General features: G+C 36.6%; 1 protein-coding gene across 1 annotated transcript in view; it reads left to right on the top strand.

Moving 5' to 3' along the window:
- The window catches only part of DMGDH (dimethylglycine dehydrogenase), a 47844-nt gene that overhangs the window by 14152 nt on the left and 12011 nt on the right, over nucleotides 1-21681 (top strand). The window contains exons 6-14 of the mRNA XM_082784293.1: nucleotides 3495-3743; nucleotides 5043-5241; nucleotides 9927-10096; nucleotides 10231-10384; nucleotides 11307-11472; nucleotides 14450-14580; nucleotides 17232-17449; nucleotides 18315-18472; nucleotides 19563-19622. Coding sequence (XP_082640419.1) covers nucleotides 3495-3743; nucleotides 5043-5241; nucleotides 9927-10096; nucleotides 10231-10384; nucleotides 11307-11472; nucleotides 14450-14580; nucleotides 17232-17449; nucleotides 18315-18472; nucleotides 19563-19622 — 1505 coding nt within the window. The remainder of the gene's footprint in view (nucleotides 1-3494; nucleotides 3744-5042; nucleotides 5242-9926; nucleotides 10097-10230; nucleotides 10385-11306; nucleotides 11473-14449; nucleotides 14581-17231; nucleotides 17450-18314; nucleotides 18473-19562; nucleotides 19623-21681) is intronic.

A 21681-nucleotide genomic window follows, 5' to 3' on the forward strand; every position in this document is an offset into this window, starting at 1 on the left:
CCACCAGTAAATATTTCAGCATCAGATGTTTGCAATCTCTACAATTCTATCTTTATAAATGTCCTTGAGATATAATTCATGCCTTCATTTATCTCTTGTGTGTGTGATAGGACTTGACATCTGCTTCCAATTAGAATTTTGTTTTAGAGAACATATTCTTTCTTTTGTCATTTTTGAGTTTGTAATGCCTTTTGCATATGGTTCAAAAACTTTAAACAAAGAAACTATGACATATTTCGTGTAGTAAATGCCAGCTGTTGTTATTCTAACCAATTAAATAAGCATTTAGCCTAAGTATGAATATATATTTTTTAGAACTATGGCATTTAAATTTGATTTTGAGCATGCCTATAGTATTTGCTTTTAATTCAACAGCAGTTTAAAATCAGCTGTGGCTGTGCTATACTTCTGGAAACTTAATGGTTAAGAAACTTGATATTATTTTGGAAGTAAGTTTCAAAGATCTAAAATTGTCTGCCATTTTTATTTTCTCTGAGGAGCTTGAATATTTTTACTCTAATGTTTTCCCACTAATTCTGTTTTAACATGTAAGCAAAACAATGAAATTACTAGGAGTGCATTTCCGGAGTATTATTTCTTTTCCAAATATCTCTTTCGAGTCTAAAATTTTTGGCAGAAAAACAGTGTATAATACTATATTTTGTGGATTTTTTTTTTTTGCTACTTCACCTTCTTTTCTCCTGTATGGATCATTAACTGACCTTACCTTAAAATAATCTTCTTTGGAGTTGATATGGAAATACACAAATCAAAATAAGTTCCCTAAACAGTAATTGTAGTTGACTAGTCAATGGCCTGGACTTGGTAGAAGGGGGACACTGTACATGAATGGCTAGCAAATGAGAGTAAATACATTCATTGCATTCATACTTTATTTTTTTAATTTTAATTTCTATTTTTTTAATGGTCAACTCTAGGTCCCCTTAGCCTATGCTTAAATTCAAATGTGTATTTGTCATGTTTAATTGAGGAAGCCCTTGAAGAGGTGCTAGAAATTCAACTTCATTAGCATTTTTTGATTGTTCTCTATATAAAGGAGCATAAATCATGTTTCAGTAGTTTTAAAAGATTTTTTGAATCACTGCATGCTACGTGATCTTCCCTCAGCTAATTTGACCAACATAAAAACTATTCTGTCAGTGAGTCTCCTCCAAGTACTGAGGATTCATTTAAGAAGCAAAGTCTTACATATGATAAATGCAGTACAACAGATACCATTTTTTACCATTTTCTGGGCAGGGGCTTTTAATTAACCAAGTCTCTCTGTCATGATCTTTGATATCATTCTCACTTGCTTTACCTGTCTGTTAGCAATTGCCAGCTGATTTATCACATAAAACCTTGTTCTTGGATTTTATTTATTATTATTATTTTTAATGTGGGTGTTAGACCCAGAGTCTGGCTTGTGTGCAGGGAATAGCTCCAAGCCAGCACAGCCCAACTCATCTTTTCTAATTACTCTGGTGTTAGCCCATGTCAGAGATGAGAGGCTGTATTTCCAAATCAATGTCAACTAACAGCACTGTCTGGGTACTCTCTATGGGAGAAGGTGCCAGGAGTGGTAACAGGTCTGGTGGGGCATGGGCCTTGCTAGCCAGGGCTCTGTCCTAAATGCCATGAAGGAGGGAGTTGGGCTGGCCCAGGACTGACATTTGGCATCCACCCAGAGCCCAGGTTTCCAGACTGATTTGTGGGGAAGAGGCACAGGCAGCCATACTGACAAATCCAGCCTGCAGACAAGGCAGGTTGAGAGCAGGTCTGGTGACAGTAACCAGGGTCAGACACTGCCCAGTGATTAACAGGCAGGTCCATGGTGATGAGTCTGGGGTGAGGCCAAGCTGGGAAGTAGTCCATGGATCAGGGTCTGGATCAATGAGGGCCATGGCCAGGCACGGGCATGGTTGTGACACAGGTGTAAACAGGCACTCCTCCGATCAAACCAGCTCAGACTGGTACTGATGTCCCTGAGCTGAGCAGAAACGGGGCTTCAGGCCCCATGGGGAGGTGTGTGGGTGAAAGTCCCAATGGCTCAGGACTGTTGAGGCTTGTTAGTGCCCTCAGGGCCCTGAGAGCTAAAATTTAGCCGGTTCTTGGAAAAGGTAGAATTGAAGAGAGAGGTAGGAACCTCTGGGTCTGAAGCCAAGTAAACAGCAAAAAGGAAAAACAAAAAAAAATTGCATGTTACGCTGGGCATCCTTGAGTGTAGGGCCCAGGAGAAGAGGCAGCTGTGTAAGTGGGAAACCTTGCTAGAGATAGTTTTTCATTAAGTTGGGAGTTAGCTGATTACACAGGAACCAGTCTGAAATGCCTCCTTTTCCTGGGTGGCATACAGCACATAGCCTTTTCTTTGAAAGGATACCTCTTCCTCATCTCCATATTGCCTTCTCCCAACCCTTACTTCTGACCCCATAGATTTCCCTGAAACTCCTGCTGTTTGACTTACCCCCTTCATTCCCACTTCTGAGACCTACATTCCTTCTTACAAAGAGTCAGGAGAGTGATGTTAAAGAGTATTCCAATCTCTAAGAGCAGCTGCCATTGCAGTCGATTGTATCTGCTGGATTCTCTTATCTATACGCTCCGATCTCACAGCAGACTTGAGCCATGATGCAAAGCCCTAGCTAATAAGTCTGGCAGAGATAAATGGCTTCTACTTCTTAGCTTTGACACTGATACATCACTAAGTGAATACGTCTTACCAGGTGCAAGCAGCTAGTCTGCAAGGACCTTAACAGAGAAGAGTTAGGCCTTCTTTAACGTATGCTTAGGATTTTACATGTAGGACCTTGAGCAAGCTTTAGGGACAGGGAAATTGGTGCTTACTTTTTCTGATCACAGCATGTATCAGAACTTTTAATTGGACACCTATGGGAGGGTGCACTAACTACTTGCCAGTAGGAACAGTTAATTGATTACTGCATGACAGGCATAAGTAATACAAGTTAATGACACATGTGAAAAAGGAAGGAAACAGATTTTTGGGATTAGCCAGCTGAAGGTACTGCCTTGCTGTGTTAGGACTTGACTACTGTATTGGGGAAGCACACTAGCTCTTTTGGTTGATAGTAAGAGCCTAGGATAACACCTATAATATGAACTAATTTATTCTGCTTGTGTTACTGATTTTTATGCATTACAGTCCTAGTTTAATTAAATGAACTATGGGGTTTGTGGAATTGATAATTAAATTCCTTTCTGAACTTTTAGAAGCCTAATTCATATTTTTCCAGTTACATTTTTGAATAACTGTGAACTAGAGTAATATATGGTAGCATAATTAGGAACAACAGCATGAAATTATGGAGTGAAAATGATGCTAGATAGTATGAAAAATAGTTTTAAAAGTGAAATTGTGTAAAAAAATTGTCACTTTCCACAAAGCACAGTGCTTCTTGAAAATGTTTTGCTGTTATTTTCCCTTAATTGAAAGGAAAATCTTTGAATGTTAGCGTGTTGTATCTTGTCCTCTGTAGGCTTCTGGGCTCGTGAAATAGGCAAGATGATTGGCCTGCAGCACCCTCTTATTCCTGTCCACCATCAGTATGTCGTGACAGCAACCATCCCTGAAGTGAAAGCCCTAAAAAGAGAATTACCTGTGATTCGTGATTTAGAAGGATCATATTACCTAAGACAGGAAAGAGATGGTCTTTTATTTGGTCCATATGAAAGTGAAAAGAAGATGAAGCTGCAGGACTCTTGGGTAACAAATGGAGTCCCACCAGGTAATTAAGTACATTAAATCTTTAAACTCAATAAGCACTACCATATATTTTAATATATATAAATCCCACTATGTCATATTGCCTTATATATTGGAAAATAGAAAACACTTGCAATGTAGGATTGCAGTGGAAAACTTTTTTCAAAGAATAGCTGTGACATCTAATATTCCAAATAAATAGAAATAAAAAAGTAATATAAAAAAAGGCTATTTGAAATAGGCACAAAATATACATCTACAACATATTATCTTACTCTCTGAACAGGTGTCTGTGTGTAGCGATTAAATCCAATCACTAAATACACATTTTTTTTCATTTGAATAGATTTTTATTATATTTTTAAGCCACAGTTCTCTCCAACATACTAACAAGGGCTTTGAATTTTTCTCTGTTCCCTTGAAGACAATGCAGTTGGCAAAAAGGAACACAGATACACCAAAGGAATGGCTTAGACAAAATACTGTGCTCGGATATAAGTACAAATGAGCTGTAGATTTGTATAGAATTTTTGTACAGAAAAATCCCAACCTTAACATACTGATGATTATGAAATTAAGTACTGTGCTATACCTAGGCTCCAGCTTTACATTCACTTCTTCACAGAAATTCATCTTAAGTGAATGGTCATGATGTTTAAAAAGAAAAAAAAACAACCAACCAAACCAAAAACAACAAGAACAAAAAACAACAAACAAACAACCACCACCACCACCAACAACAACAACAAAACAGAAAGTGTTTCTTAAGTGTTTCTTAAGGAAGAATAAATCAATTTATATTCTTGGGCTGTGGATTGCACTGTCTTATCTTCGTAAGCTTTTTGTCTCCACCAGTGTCAAGTCCTTCTACAGAGTCATGTTCAGTAATTCTCAGAGCACAGGCTGAAGGCTGAAATGTATCCAGGAATTCACAAAATGCCGTGGAAGAAATAAGCTGACACAGGCAATATCTTTCTTTCCCTCCTCAAATTGTTGCCATATTGAGAAAAATAAATGGGTCTTATTAACACAGATGAAGTATCTGTGTTTCTCCACTTCCTTTCTACTTCATTGTTGAATTTGTGTGACCTTAGGGTTAAACAAATATGTATAAAAGACAGTGTAACTGCAGTGACAGTAAACTTGATCCTGCAAGTAACTAAGGTTTTATGCACACCATTTTTCTTAGGTAGGATAGTATATGCTTGAACATACTAACTGAAAAATTTTGTGTCCATTTTATAAATTTCATAACTGTGATTAAAATGTAAGTATTTTCATTGTATTTAACAAGTATATAATGGCTCAAATATTTGTGCAGGTTTTGGAAAAGAACTTTTTGAGTCTGATTTAGACAGAATAATGGAACACATTGAGGCTGCTATGGAAATGGTCCCAGTTCTGAAACAAGCAGACATCATAAACACAATTGCAGGTCCTATCACCTATTCTCCAGACATTCTTCCTATGGTGGGACCACATCAGGGTGTAAGAAATTACTGGGTAGCTATTGGTTTTGGGTGAGTAAATTTATTTGTGAGAACTTTTGTCTGTTATGTTATTAAAACTTTGCTAAATTTTTATGGATTTTTTTTCCCTCTTTTTTTTTTTGTACCTATATAAAATATGATTGGAAATAATCTTAATAACCATTACCCACATGTTGTGAACTTATCCTTCTCTCTTTCTTCTTTTTCATAACTCTCACAATTCTTTCAATTTGTGTCCTTTTGTTCTGGAGGCTAGTATCTGTGACACTTTATGAAGCAGCAAGCAGTGGGTAGGACTTGGTAATGTCTGTGGAGCAAGTTGAAGCCGTGAAAGTGCTGGGCTTTGTAGTACACTTTCCAGTTCATTTTGTGGATCACTTTCAATTACATTTTGTTCAATACTTTTTTGGTATGCAGAAAATGGTGTCACTGAAATTGTGGCAGGAATGATTGTTACAGGAAGAACTTATAATCAGAAGTAATAACTTTCAATGAAGAGTTGAAGGCATACTAAGCATAGAGGACTGCAGGCACCATTGGTGACTTACTGCTTTAGGGATATAAACAGTCATAGTTCTGACTGTTGGAGATTGAGCTGAGCAATGATGTTGCTGGGTGTTGGAAGAAAGCAAATGAAGAGGTTAGTGTGACAAGGTTAGTGTGATGAGGTTAGTGTGACAACAAGAATGGGTGTTTTTCTGATGTTATCTATTCTCTCCTGCCCACTCTAACATTTATTTTGAGTGTGATTTGCATCTTATATACTCTGGCCCCACTGAAGTCGGTGGTAAAGCTCTTACTGACTTTTCTTTAATTGTCTCAGTTTGCCTGATTTCTCAAGATGGATAGAATGAACTGAATGCAATTCCAGGCACATGTTATTGAACACGTTCTGTTTACACTGCTTTTCCAATTGCCTAATTTGCCGTTCAAAATCCAGCTAAGCTTTTTCCAGTTTTCTTTCAGTCCAAACCAAACAAACCCTCAGATCGTAAGATAAGGCAATATCACTAACATGCTTTCCGAGGCCCTCAAAATAAAAGGGTTTGGTAATTTTGCAATGATTCATTGTGAAAGGTGTTCACCTTTGCTGCTTGGATTGAAAAAAAGAACCAACAAAATTGTTATCTTTTAGTAACATTTGCAGAACTTATAGTTACAAAAGTGGTTTGCCTAGTCCTAGTTCACCAGAAAGACTGTTTAAGTTCATTACCGTGCTGCCAGACTTTGGAACCTGTTTTCCTTCTTTTGGCATCAATAGGAGCAGAATTAAAGTTCCATGTAGGAATAACCAGAGATCAGTGTTATATACTTAAGTTTCTTAAAACAATTTATTTCAGGAATTTGATTAATCTCTAAATGTGTAGACACAGGTCGCAATTATGTTGCTGTCATTGGATTGCTTTGTCTGCTTTTCAGGGACTTTTGACTCTGTTCTGCGCTTCTGCCTCACTGCAGTGTTTCTGCCAGTGTTGTAATTTTTTGTGTGCATTAGCAAATCCTTATCTCACAGTCAGCTAGCAGGGACATTGTGACAGAGGACTTAGTGCTGTTAGTTTAGAGGATTTTTATTATCTAAAATTAGCAGCATGCTAGACATTTTAATGTGCAAAGGGGTTAATAAGTATAGTTAGCAGGGCATGTAGCACTGTTTATTATCAAGGTTGCTCAATGCTTCCCATTTAAGACTGTTTTTGGTTACTTATAGCTTTGAAAGTGTTAACAATAAGCTAGATTATTATTTTTGACCATATTTGGTGTCAAAGCAGTGTAAGCTTTCAAAATAATGAGATTATTGGAAGATATGCCATTTTGCCATGTTCAGTTTTTTGGGGGAAGTCATTCTTTTGAAGAACTCTAATCTGCTCATTTGCTGAGAATGAACTTCATGTTTGGCAGAAGTGACCTTTCTCCTAAAGATATGCCTTTCTGCCATTCTTCACAAAATCTTTCTGCAAGGCCCATTCACATGCCTTCAGAGAAGTTACAGCTCATAAACACTTGACAGAGATTCACTAAGTCTTCATAAGTTATATCTACAATAGTATTCTAAAGCCAGAGACTGAACAGGATTTTTCCTGCAGAAATGGGGTAGAAAAATGGCTGAACAAAGTCATAAAAAAAAAAGACCATGGTGTGCAGGGACTTAGATTTCCTAGGAAAAAAAGGAGTGGAGTGAAAAGTTTCAGGAGCCAAAAATTGGTGAGAAGCAATGTATCACAAACCAGTAAAACACAAGAACAGGAAAGGGACAGTGGGGAAGACCACAGAGCAAAGCAAGGCTGGCATGGATTGAAAGGAGAGAAGAGCAGAGTGCAGTTTGTATTCACTTAAGCACAATTTCTCTAAATCTTCATATGAAGACATGGACTCCTAAGCTGTACCACTCTTTACAGCAGTAACATCCCATCCCACCCCATCCTATCCCATCCCTGCAAACCACAAATGTCATTCCTTCTTAGAAGAATGGCAGTGGATATATTAATACTATCAGCTCTCCTTATCTGAGCTGATGAAGGATTTGGGCACCCTGGGTAATCAGTAACATTTCTGATGATGGAGGCCCAGTGGGGAGCACACACGGAATCAACTAAATGAGCAGAGACAGTGCTGAAAAGCTCTGCAAAATGTGGAGACCAGTCAGACAAGGTGCACTGATCCACCTGATCTAGCAACTCCACATTGCAGAGCTGCCTCCTGGTCTGTCTTGCTCCGAAGGTTACCCTGCCATCCACTCAGTCCTCAAATAAACCTGAAAATTTCCACTGCATTTCATCTGTTTCCATCCACAGTCATGGAATGGTCTCTGTGCTGTGCTGACTGTAGTGAATGGTGCAGAGAGACTTGAGCTGGCTAAAAAGTCTGGAGCTGGTCCTGAAGGCGTCATAGCTATGCTCGCAAAACTTGCACACATGAATTGCCCAAGTGAGTAGCCTAAATTAACACCAGAAATGGCTAGTTCTTCTGTAGTACTTACAGAGTGGCGGTTGACAAGCAGTCATCCCTTCTATATCAACTGAGGTGAGAATCTGAAGATTTCTGCTGAATGTCCTAAAGGACTATGTTTTGCAGAACTGCTTCATGCACTCAGATGCTTGATATTAATTTTATTAAACAAACAAACAGACAAAAAGATAAAAAAACTGCTGTATCAAACCAATATCATGAAGATCGTGAAGTCAGGCATTCTGCAGTTAGGAAGTGCCAGGACTAAGTGCCAGGACCAATTCTTCTTATGCATATGCATTAGGATTAAATAATTACATTCTATTTTTTTCATAAGATCTTGGACTGTTTAATTCAGGGCCTAGAATTCAGAATGCAGAGTTGATGAGCACCAGCTCAAGTTTTGGCGTCACTATTCAATGTGAGTCTCTGTGATTTAATTTTTTCATGCTAATTTAAACTTAGTTTTCCATTGGCTTCATATTTCTTCAAGGATTTTTCTGTTCTGCTCATTGGAGCATGTCACAAATAACTAATAATTTATTTTCACGTGACAGAAGGGTACTTAGACACTTTTTTAGACACGGTAAACTAATTCATGGATATATTAACATCAGAAGTTTTAAAACATTTGTTATTAATAATTATTTGTCATTAACCATTTCAATGTATAATCTTAAATGCCTGTAATTCAGCATTACATAGTGCTGTTTGGTTGCATGTATATTGAGTGGTGACATACACAGATTGCAGTACGCTGAAGCTCCTTGTCTACCAGTTGTCCAGTTCAGCTACCTCGTAGAAGCATGTTTCACACATAGACTTTTCCTTTCGGGCATCAAGATGTTGAGCATTTTGAAAGGTCAAATTATGTACAAAATACTTAAATAAGAAAACCTCTGATCTATCATTTCATATATGAAATGATAAGTACTTTTGAGTACTTACTTTTGCTGTGTGGTATGGTTCCTTTAATACAGTTTTCTAACAAGAGACCTCCTCTACTGACTGATGCTTCACACACTTACTAGGTAGAAACAGGACAGGCTTTTGCTACAGACAAGTAGCAGAGCATTCCTACTTGCGTATTTTTTTACCATTAATGTTATGGAACCAGTTCTCTCTCTTGTAGCAGAGAACACAGAAGGCAACTCAAGTAAGGAAAGGCAGCTCTCCATTCTGGCACCGCTGCAAAAACGTCTCCTAGTCTCACACCCAGTTCCACTACATTCTCTGATTTTCAGTGGAGCAATATAAAAAGTTCTTCTGTTACTTCAGTTTCTTTAAAGCTGCTTGGTAATGCTGTCTGCTGATTTTTGGTGCTATTGTTCTTGCCACTGTAATATAAATCTTCACCATAACTGCTATAATGTCTCATTATGGTTTTCAATTCTGAGTCTTGTTTAATTGAATCTAATCAACAAAGAAAAGGTACTTTATGGCTAGAAAGTTTATTTATGGGTATCAGAAGTTAGACAACTTTCTTTAGCATTAACTGTTAACATTCCTAGACAAGATTATTAAATTCTGAACTTCAGATAAAGAAAGAGTTTTCTGTAATCTTTAACACCATAACTGTCATACTTTAGTGGACTTCTGCTATAGTGGTGCGGTAGAAATATCTGTCAATAACACAAATAATCTCAGAAAACAAGACAAAATAGAACAAACAAAAAAAGAGGGGTGAGAGGTGGAATAGGAGATGTATTAGTAATATGAGCTAATATTGATTTAAAAAAAAAACAAAAACAACTTTTTCTGTTTTTAAGGTATGGCATTATACATGCTGGTGGCATAGGAAAGTACCTGAGTGACTGGATCCTTGAGGGGGAACCTCCATTTGACCTGATAGAATTAGACCCTAATCGCTATGGAAAGTGGACCACCACAGAATACACAGCAGCCAAAGCAAGAGAATCTTATGGTTTTAATAACATTGGTAAGAAGATATTTTCTGAATTGTGTTTATATCCTGCAAATGAATTCCAGCAAAGCCTGCCTCTAGGTTTCTCTGTTTATATACATGTTTTTTATGCATTCTGTCTTGGTAACATATTTATTTTTCTTCCCTAGTTGGTTACCCTAAAGAGGAAAGATTTGCTGGGAGACCAACAGAGAGAGCTGGTGCCCTCTATGATTTGCTGAAGTCAAAATGTTCCATGGGATTTCATGCAGGATGGGAACAACCTCACTGGTTTTACAAACCTGGAGATGAGACTGGATATAAGTAAATGAAATATTACTTTTTTTTTTTTTTTTTTTTTTTTTCCTAAGAAATTGTCAGCAAGTGCAAGCTGAGTTAAACTTCAAGGAAAGCTTACATTTATCATTCATTTTTGCTAAAAGATATCTGTTCGGTAGATCTATTATTGTTTTTTCCATAGTTTAGAATCCATTTCATTCTGATAATGCAGACATTGCAAAACACAGATCGAGTTAACCTGTAGGTGTTCTAGAGATCGGGTGTTAGAAAGCAGCCTACCTCAAGAAAGAGATAGAAAAAAGATGTTCAAAAATCTATCAAAAGAGATTTTTTTTTTTTCTATCAAAGAAATAGAAAAAAAAAAAAAAATCCGTACTTTCTCCCTTGGTGCAGTATAATGTTTTCATGAAAAAGCTTGCTTCTGTCTGTATAATTCTCAGGAAAGGAGAAGTTCAGTCTTCCTTCCTACTTTTTTCTTTTTTTTTTTTTTCTGTGCCTGCCTACATGCTTACATCAGGGAGCATGCTGCAAATGTTTTCCCCAGGGCTACTGTAGTTCCAATCTAAATGAGGCTCATAAAGGAATAAGGAGACACACTCTGCTGTTGAGATATAAAGCCTTTGACACCTTAAAAACAAATAAATGATTCAGCAACAAAGTATGCTGTAAATTCACACATGACAGACTACTACTTCTTCCAACATTTGATGAGTTCACAGTTTATTACAAAGTGGTTGATAAAATATCAACCCATATCTTTTCTGTTGTTAGAGGATTTAATAATTAAGCTATATTAGTCCAAGGAAAATATTGTGCAAGCTACCTACAATTAGGAGAGTTGAATCTTTTGAATGGTTTTTAAACTGAAGAAACTGAAGACTACATTTTGCTGAAAAGAGCACAAAATGGCCAAATTGTGTTTTATGTTTATAATGCTCTGTTTCAGACCCAGTTTTCGTCGCACAAATTGGTTTGACCCAGTGGGTCGTGAGTATAAACAGGTTATGGAAAAAGTTGGTGTGATTGACCTGTCACCATTTGGCAAGTTTAAAGTAAAAGGCACTGATTCTGTTAAGCTGCTGGATCATCTATTTGCAAATGTTGTTCCAAAGGTAAATGGGATGATGATAACTGTTTTAATGTAGAATTTAGACAAAAAAATAAATCTGTTTCAGAAATGGAAAATGAGACATAATATTGTCATAATATCTTTCAGATACCAAGCACTCAGGTCCTTTGGAGAAACTCCTGTGTCAGGAGGTACATTTTACTCAGTTAAGAGCACAAACAGTGGAGTTTGTACTAAAACAGTCCCAAGAAAAAGTACCCTTTGACACAAATCGTTGAGTCATAGAGTTGCTGATGCTCAAGGGACCTCATTCTCATCATCTTGTCCAACCTAAAGCAAATCACCTTGACCTGATTACTTAGGACTATGTCCAGATGTTTTTTTTTTTCAATATCCCCAATGATGGAGACTCTAAAACATCCCTGGGAAACTCATTCCAGTGCTTTGTCACCTTGACATTAAAAAAAAGTGTTTTCTTAGGTTCAGACAGAACTTCCAGTGTTTCAGATCTTGATATAAAGAGGACCATAGGAATGTAATTATTTAACAATAATACTCCCAAGCTACTCCCATACAAGAATAACTCCCATACTAAGAATAGCATGGGAACTGCCTGCCTAAGACTGTGCCACGTTATGGCAGCTTTAAGTAGCAGAGGATAGCAGTGGCATGTGCTCTTGCCTGACCATAGAGGGATTTTGTATTCTTCCTGGATGGCCAAAGAACATTTTTTATAATGTGCTCATGCTTATTTTTTACACCCCTCATACTTACTCTGTTTTATAGCTACCTGCCTAGAGCAGGCAGGGTTACAAATATCCAGCATTTTCATCTTTCTGACTCACACCTGTTCTTTCTTCACAAGTCTGACTCTGCTCCAAGATCCTCAGAATACGATCCTGTTCCCAGAAATGGCACACTGACAACATAGCTCAGGTTTTTGATTCTTGCTCCTCAGTTCAGTCCTCAGTTTGTTTATGTATATATATATAACATACATTTATATTACATATTATATTTGCTATATTTATATTTATACTAATATATACAAAGTGCCTGCCACCATCTTGATAACCACTCTTTGGAACCACTCTCATGGCAGGGGTGAGAACAGGAGCTGGCCTGTAGTACCTCAGCACTTCTGTTTCAAAAAACTAAAAAACAAACTAACAAGCAAAACCAACAACAAAACAAACAAACAAAAAACACAAGGCCTTGCTGCCAGCCTCACTGGTGTTTAATAGTGCTACTCCACCACGTTTGGAGGGAGACCTATTGTGAATGGCAACAATTTGCACTGTGACTTGTCCAACTTTGCTACAGAACAGTGCAAGTGTCAGAGAAGGGCAGTGGAACATAAAGGCTCAGACCTGCTACCAGACAGGTAGTGCTCCATGAGTCCTATTTGTCTTCCTCCTTTGTCAACCACTCTCACAGAATGTCTAACTTCAGAGATACACATCCAGCTAGCAGATTGTTCCTTTCTGAAGTGGGATTCTGTCGTTTTAGCACAGTTGTGTTTTGTTTTGTTTTGTTTTGTTTTGTTTTGCTTTATTTATTTATTTTCTCCCTGTAGATTATGGTTTTATTTGCTTCAGATAACAGAGGAAGTAAGTATAGGGAAACATTAAGTATACTGAGACTACAGTCATGGAGGTAGATATCTTCTTAGAAGTCAGAGCCAATGGAATGGAAAGGCTATACACAAGAATGGTGTCCCATAGGTCTGGCAGAAAAGAGAACTTGAACTGCCATATAGTCATATATTTTACTGTATTCATTTTGTGATAGCAGTATAGATTGATGTTTGTCTTTTCTCTAGTTTGGGTTAGAGTTGAGGTGACTGTGTCATCAGCTGGCATGGATAACACTTGCTGAATATGTGTTGCAGGGAAAGCAAGATAAAGCAGGAAACATGAAGACATAGCGAGTGCTTTCTATGGAATTTAATAAGTGTTGCTGAAGCTAAAAAGAAAGATAGCAAACAAAATGAACAACTTATGAGCCAACTTAAAAATCCAGCTTTCACAACAGTTGATTATTTAAGCTGTCTGATTTCTAGTGCCATTCATGCTTGTCTGCATCATAAAATAGTGCAGTGAAGTTACTGGAAATACTCTTCTATCACAAGCAGGTTGTGTGTGACTAGCATCAAACTGAAGATTTGACTATGCACCTGTAGTGTAACAACAACTGTGTTTATGTAGCATGACCTTGCAAAGGACTGTTAGTATCTGCAATATTTTTACTTTTTCCACTCATTGTCTGGAATCTGGCACTGGTCGGGTGATTGACAAGGTTCTTATGAAAGCAGAATGAGTTAAAAGAAATTAAATTCTGTCTCTGGAATCAGACCGGAACAACAGCTATGGTGCACATTTCTGTTTGTATGGATGGTATCTGTATGAACATGCATACATGTTGTAGCCATAGCTAAGTAGCTGTTGAAATTTTGCCTTTAGAGATCACATTTCTACACAGTATCTGACCAAAATGTACAGAGATGTAGATTAATAGTCAACAACTGCATAAAATATGAAAAATGTGCATAAATCAGGGCCACAAAAGCATATCACAGCTCAATATTTATTTTCTTTAAGTAAGGAGCAAAGGACATATTATCCTTTTTGTCTCTGAAAATGTTAATCACGATTGAAAAAGATTATTTATGACAATAACAAGTAAAATTTTTTATTCTGATAATCAGCAAACTGAAAATGATTTTGTTTGCACTGAAAATCTATTCTTGAGAATGTCTTGTCTAATATAAAATTAACAAATATTTATGAAGTTATTGTTTTATCTCATTTCAAAATTTTCATTTTTGCTATGAAGAAAAATTTCCACTATAAATCTTAAGCCTGGCCAATTGTGTATGTGACCTCTCCTATTAAGGCACAGCAGAAAAAATATATAAATTTATTCTTTCAAGTAAATGTATATTTCCATATATTTTATAATGTTTAAGAATTCAAAGGTTTTACTTTGCATCCTTAATAATTAAAAATTGTCTTCTGTAGGTTGGTACCACAAATATAAGCCATATGTTAACACCAAGAGGAAAAGTTTATGCTGAACTAACAGTCTCTCAACTGTATCCAGGAGAATTTATGCTTATAACTGGCTCAGGGTCAGAACTCCATGATCTGAGGTGAGTTTTTTTTTGATACAGTAAGTACATAGTGCCGTACAGTCACATTAATATAGAAACCTTTTTTATTAAGTGCCAAATTCTTAATTATTGCTCAATAATCCTTGCACTAGTTTCAAGAGAATTCTACTTATTCATTGATCTTGGTTTCTTAGAAACTCAATCAAGTTGAATCCTGAAATATTATCAGTTGAATACTGGATTAATTGTTGGTGTAAAAGGTGGATAGAATAATTTACTGATAGTTATGTAATATACTCTAATGTGAGTAGTTCTTGTTTTGTTATTGAGCTTGTTTGGATTTGGCATTGTATGATGGAACACAGCACAGTTGTCCCTTTCTAGTGTTTTCTCTTACGCAAAAAAGAGAATTGGCTTTTAACACAGATGACCCCAGATACAATGACCTGGCCAGCAGAGATGGGTAATACAGTCTTCCTGATACTGTGATAATGTCTTCTGCTTTGGGCTCTGGGGTCACAAAGTGAAATAAAAGAAATAAAGGAGCTAGAAGCAGTTGCAGCTTGACTTGTTTTCATTTGTTGTTGTTGTAGTTTTTTTTTTCAATTACATGCACATTGGAAATGACATTTCTAGTGCTATTAGTAGCTGTACACACATACTGAAAAAAAAATATTCTTATGGGAGATTGCTGACAAATCAGTTCTTCAAAATGAATCAATACATAAAGGACTGACATTTGCTGCCCTAACACATGATGAATAATGTACTGCTTCGTAACAGTCCCAGTAGGACCATTGGCACATTCAGGAACCAAATGCAAGTAAGAAAGTCTAGGCCTAATGTATTTACTTCTAAAGAATTTCTATCATCTTATTTTGTACTCCCCTGGGCCTGAGATCTTTAAACACTTTTTAACAAAACAGTAACTTATATTATTTCAAATATATTTCTTTTATTTATTTTACAAAATTCCTGAAAGACAGTACCCAGGTGATGCATTTAATTCAAGCAAGACTCAAAACTAAACTTTCTGGCAATACTGTAAATATTATATTCAGGAAGCAACAATCCCATTTGTACATTTCTGTTAACACAGAAATTTATCTTGAGGTTTCTTACGTTCATTGTATTTATATCTTTTTGTATATCAAGTTTTATTAACACATGAATCCAAAGGCAGATTGATGTTCAGTCTTACGATATCACTTCTTTCTCTTATTTTGGAAATAGAAAAGAAGTAGTCAGCATGGATTAACCAAGAAGTCATGCTTGTCCAAGCTGTTAAGTTTCTATGATGGAATGGCTAGCCTAGTAGATAAGGGGAGAGTGGTGGGTATTGTCCACTTGGAGTTCAGTAAGGCCTTTTACACTGTTCCCCATAAGATCCTTGTAGACAAGTTGTTGATGTATGAGCTAGATGGGCAGACAGGGAGGTGGATTGAAAAGTGTCTGAATGGCTGAGCCCAGAGGGTGGTGGTCAGTGGTGCAAAGTCTAGTTGGAGGCCAGTAACGAGTGGTGTACCTACCAGGGGTCAATGCTGGGTCCAGTCTTGTATAACACCTTCTTCATTAATGATCTGAATGATGGGGCATAGTATACCCACTGCAAGTCTGCAGATGACATAAAACTGGTAGGATATGCCAGACTGATATGCCAGGGTGTTTTCAGTGTAGTGCCATCCAGAGGACCTAAACAGTCTAATGAAATGGGCTGGTAGGAGCCTCATGATGTTCAACAAGAACTGCAGAGTCCTGCACCTGAGAAGGAACAACCTCTTGCAGCAATAAATACTGGGGGCAAGCCACCTGGAAACAAGCTTGGCAGAAAAGTCCTGGGGGTCCTGGTGGACACCAAGGTGAACATGTGCCAGTAGTGTGCCTTACAGCAAAGAAAGCTAATGGTATTCTGTGCTGCAGTAGGCAAAATACTGCCAGCAGGTTGAGCAGATTCTCCTCCCTTCAGTTCTGGTGAGGCCATACCTGGAGTACTGTGTCCAGTTCTTGGCTCCCCATTAGAAGAGAGACCTGGACATTCTGGAGAGAATCCAGTGAAGGGCCATAAAGATGGTGAAGAGGCTGGAGCGTCTCTCCTATGAAGAAAGGTTGAGAGATTTGAGATTTGAGATTTGAGATGCTTAGCCTGGGTAGGAGAAGACTTATAAGAAAACCTGTCAATGTATGTATAAATGCCTGAAGGGAGGGTGCAAAGAGGAAGGAACCAAGCTTTTCTTGGTGGTGCCCAGTGGCAGGACAAGACACAGTGGGTACAAACTGCAACACAGGAGATTCTGTCTAAACATTAGCAAATGTTTTTTTTTTTTCATTGTGTGGGTGACAGAGCACCAGCATAGGAAGCCCAGAGAGGTTGTGAAGTCTGCCTCCATGGAGATACACAAAAGATGCCTGCATGTGGTTCTGGGAATCCTGTTCTAGGTGTCCCTGCTCAAGGAGGAATTGGACTAGATAACCCCCGGAGGTCCTGTCCACTCTCAACTATTCTGTGATTTTGGGATTCCACCCATTTAAATTCTCAGCTTTCATTACTGTACCACAGATAACTGTGTTCCTATACCGGTTATCTCGACAGAAGGTGACAGTAACAAAAAAAACACTTCCTTTTTAATGTTTATATGAATCAGTTATTTTTGATGTATAAAATTAACATCACTGTTGTGTTTTACATGCAGATGGATAGAAGAGGAGATAGTGAGAGGTGGATACAAAGTTGACATAGAAAACGTGACAGATGAGATGGGAGTACTTGGTGTAGCAGGTCCATATGCACGACAGGTCCTCCAGAAGTTGACAGCTGAGGATCTGAGTGATGTTTCATTTAAGTTTCTCCAGTCTAAACATTTGAAACTCTCCGATATTGCTGTTACTGCCATTAGGATATCATACACAGGTAAGTGATAGAGAAGAAAGACAGAATAAAAAAGGAAAGAGGACAAAAAAGACTAAAGCTAAAAATAGATTGAAAAATAAATCTCATTATGTATTCATAGGTAGTAGATGCACCACACTTTATTTTTAAATGTGTAAGAAAATGCAGTACATTGATTTTTCAGATGTGTTCTGGTCATGGTCTGTTCCAAATTTTCCAAGACCCTCTTCTCTACAATACCCTATGGTGTAAATATTTATTTTACAGAACAAAAGGCCAGTTCTGATAACCTCTGTGGTATTTGCTGCAAAACCAATGTCAGGAATTGTTTTTGGATTACCGTATATTATTGTTTGTCAAGTGCCTTCAAAATGTAACACTGAAGTGCTGAGTATTTGTTTTTCTCAGTTAGTTTTTATTTCTTTTTATTTCCATCTCTACTTCAATGAACTAAATTCAGGGCATTCTGAAGCAGCTGAAGTGATGAAACATACTCACTTTATTCTTATTTACACTCGGCAAGCTCTTTGCTTGCCAACTCATCACCTGCTTGTAATGCCTTTGAACTTCATTGCTAATTGTGAGTTCACTACATGACCTTCCCTTACCAGTTATATTTTATAGTTCCCTTTCTACACTTTCCCCTTCCATGTTACAGTTTCAGTTACAGTTTAAATTAAAATAATAGTACCTCTGCTTAAGATCTAGGGCAAGAACTACTCTTGTAGTTCTTGCAGGGAATTTGACTTTCTATATGATTGCAGAATTGACCTCTAATGTGAATTAACACAGCAGTGATCCCCACTTTTACCAATGAAGAGACTGCACTTATTAGGATTGTTTCATTGTTGAGTTGATTAAACTGCTAGTCTTGTTTGTCAAACAGGTGAATTGGGCTGGGAGCTGTATCATAGAAAAGAAGACTCTGTAGCTCTTTACAGTGCAATCATGGAAGCTGGCCAAAAAGAGGGAATTGACAACTTTGGAACATATGCTCTGAATGCTTTAAGGCTAGAAAAGGGCTTCCGAGCCTGGGGGGCAGAGGTCAGGAAATAAAACTTTTTAATTATTATCTCTGTTTATTTTCTTTATTTCATTATGACTATACATCTTATAGTTAGACTTAACTATAGTATTTGTATATAGTATATAGTATTTGTTCCAGTATCTAAGTTTAGCATGAAAATAAAATTTACTTTGAACAGGCAAAAACTCTGTTATTCTGAACGATGTCTTTTCTAAATAAATATAACTACTACACAACATTTCTTTACTGGCAAAGAGACACTTATGCTGATTTAACAATGTTTTTGTATCTTGTGCAAAATTATGAGGGTTTTGCTGAGCTCTAGTCTTCTGAAATCAAAGGTTTGGCCGATAGGTTCTGAAAACATTTTATTTTTGTTGTAACTATGTCATGGGAGGCCAATTATTTTTACTTCATAATGTGTTTGGAACTTTTTCATTTCTCATTAGCTTCTTTCTGATGAATTTGCTCATTCACAGTAAAGAACTACTCAGGGGAGCTAGAGAATTTGTGGAAAATCATTATAATTTCTGCTTACCTGATTTTTTTTTCTAATTCTTTGGAAAGAAAAGAACTCACAAAGGTGAAATGCTGGACATTTGGGAATCCTTTCCCTTTGTCTATGTATAACCACTTTCATTCTTGCTGCCTAACAAACCATATGTCCCTCTTCCCCTTGATGGGAAAGTGATAAAAAAAGCTGGCATTGTATTTTATTTTCATCTCCAGATAAGGCATTTTTGTGTGTTACAGTTAATGTTCATACCTCAGTTATTCAAGCTTCTGCAGGTTCCAAAGTCTTGTTTCTTACTGAAGTGTGTATTACTTTGCATACTGAAAGTTAAGTGAAAGATTTACAGATCTAAGCTTTATATTAAGGATAATAGCAGATATTCTGCTTCAAGTCACATATAGAAAGTTTATGATGTATTCAAACGGAGGCTGCACATCAGTAGTGTAGATGACATTGACCCAGGAGTAAAAAGAAGATTTCATATAATAATAGTAATAGTAATAGTAATAGTAATAGTAATAATAATGAAAGTAAAACCTGTGATAGTCCCTCAGTCCCTCATGTATAGATGGCCTTTTATTTTTTTTTAACAGATGAACTGTGACACAAATCCCTTGGAAGCCGGACTGGAATATTTTGTAAAGCTAAACAAGGTATATGTCCTATGATTTTTAAAGTGTTCCATTATGTACAAGGTTATATTAAGTGTATAAAAAGAAAAATGTAATTATCTGTAGAATAGAATAGGTATTAGAAAACAAACTGACCAACTATTTTCACATTATTCAAGAATAATTATGAAGTATCTTTAATATATGCATATTTAAATGCTTCTTGGTAACAAAATTATATCTTAGATGAGAAATTTGCAAGTAGTAAATTTAAGTAATAAATTTAATTTAATTTAAATCAATATCAAAAATAACTCGAGTGTGGTTTATTTTTCTAGATAAATTTTTTATGTGCTTTTGCAAACACATATTGTCCATAGAAAAGCTGAACAAACCTGTTCATATTATGAAAACATTTGACTTGCTTAGTCTTGTTAAAGGAGTTGTCTATAGCACCTTTATCTCTGTCTATCACTTCGGTAGAGTTTTTGGATTTTTCAGAAGAACTGCTGACTGACAACTCAAATTTGAGTCAAATATAAGGTTTCATTTTGGTAAAAAAATGTAGTTTTTGACATAATTTCTGAAGTGATCCTCCATTGTAAATTGTTACTGTCTGATTTGAATTTCAGAGAATGAGACTAGTTGAATTTAAATATGTGATAAAAGTGAAAACATATTATCTTATCTCCCTTTATTAGCAACTCCATTTTCACATGATATTAATATTTTAGGAAATCAAACTCTATTGCACTCTAATAGATAGAGAAATTGCTTGTAATTTTCTTTTCTAGTCCAAATTAAAAATAAACCATATGTCCAAACTGTGTCAAAAAGAATAATTTTTCATAAAACACTGTGAAACCTTTGCTGTGCAGCTCCAATGCCATCTGTTGCTACCAGCTAGTTTATTGACTCAAACAGCAGTTACCTGCACAGTAGATGTGAAGTTTCTAACCTAAAAACCAGGGCCTAGGTATTCCACGTTAGGTGCCCTGAATTAGGCTGTATTTCTGGTTTAATCTTTTGCTTTGGATTTTCATCTGTAAAATAGAGAAAGTGCCAATGTTTTTACATAAGGGAGTGTAAGAAGAGAAAGTAGTTATTTTGAAGTATTCATTCTTTATAATGATGTAGTGTAATACAGGGACAAATTATATTCTTACTTACATTTTCCTTATATCTGAAAAGGATAAAAAATCAGATAATATATGACACTTGATAATTTTTATTATGTCATATGGAGGCACTGTGGAACTGATAAAAATAATCCCAAACTTTTAAGTTACAGCTCCATATAAGCTATAAATCTTTATCTTTGGGTAGGCAAGAGTTACAGACTCAAGTTAAACATAAAAAGGTGCTTTTGTCTATATACGATGAGTGTACTGGTTATAAGAAGAACAAACACGGGAATATACTTTTTCTCTCAAACTGTTAAACCTCTCCATATGTGTTAAATCATGATTGCTTTAATGCAGGGTTGATGAAATATCCATTCTTACCCCAGTCTAATATCAGTGTGTGCTCTAGCATGAAATACAAGTTCTGAAGTTATTCCTGCCCAATTATGGAGCTCATCCACTGGAATGGATGACAGTGGCCCTTCCTACATGTAGTCAAGCTACAGCTGTCTCCATTGGTTTGTGTAATTTTGCCCTGGTCAGAGGAAGTGTCATATGCAAAGGAAATATGGAGTCTTGTCTGTTAGGTTAAAGTTTTATTTAATCACCAAGGACTTTCCCATCTTGAGGAAAGCATTAGCAGAGAGATGAAATGGAAAATAATGTCATTGTTGTTTTTCTTTCTACTTCCATTTGATATGCCTGTTTTTATTTGGTTGTTTGTTTGGTTGTTTTGTTTTGTTTTAAGTATAGGTAGGAAAGCAGCCATATACAGGAGAAGTTTATATGCCAAAATGCTCATGCAGAACATGCAAAGGCACGAATGTGCATGAAGCAATTCTTTCTTTACTGCTCTGCACTCTTCTCTGCATGGCTATTCATGGTAGACAAATACATGTGAAGTGAACATCTAGCACAGATGCAGAATGTCAGCCTAAAACATTTGCCAGTTTTTTTTTTTTTTTTAACTAATGTGA

Source organism: Aythya marila, assembly GCF_965140915.1.
Source record: "Aythya marila genome assembly, chromosome: Z".
NCBI lineage: Eukaryota > Metazoa > Chordata > Aves > Anseriformes > Anatidae > Aythya > Aythya marila.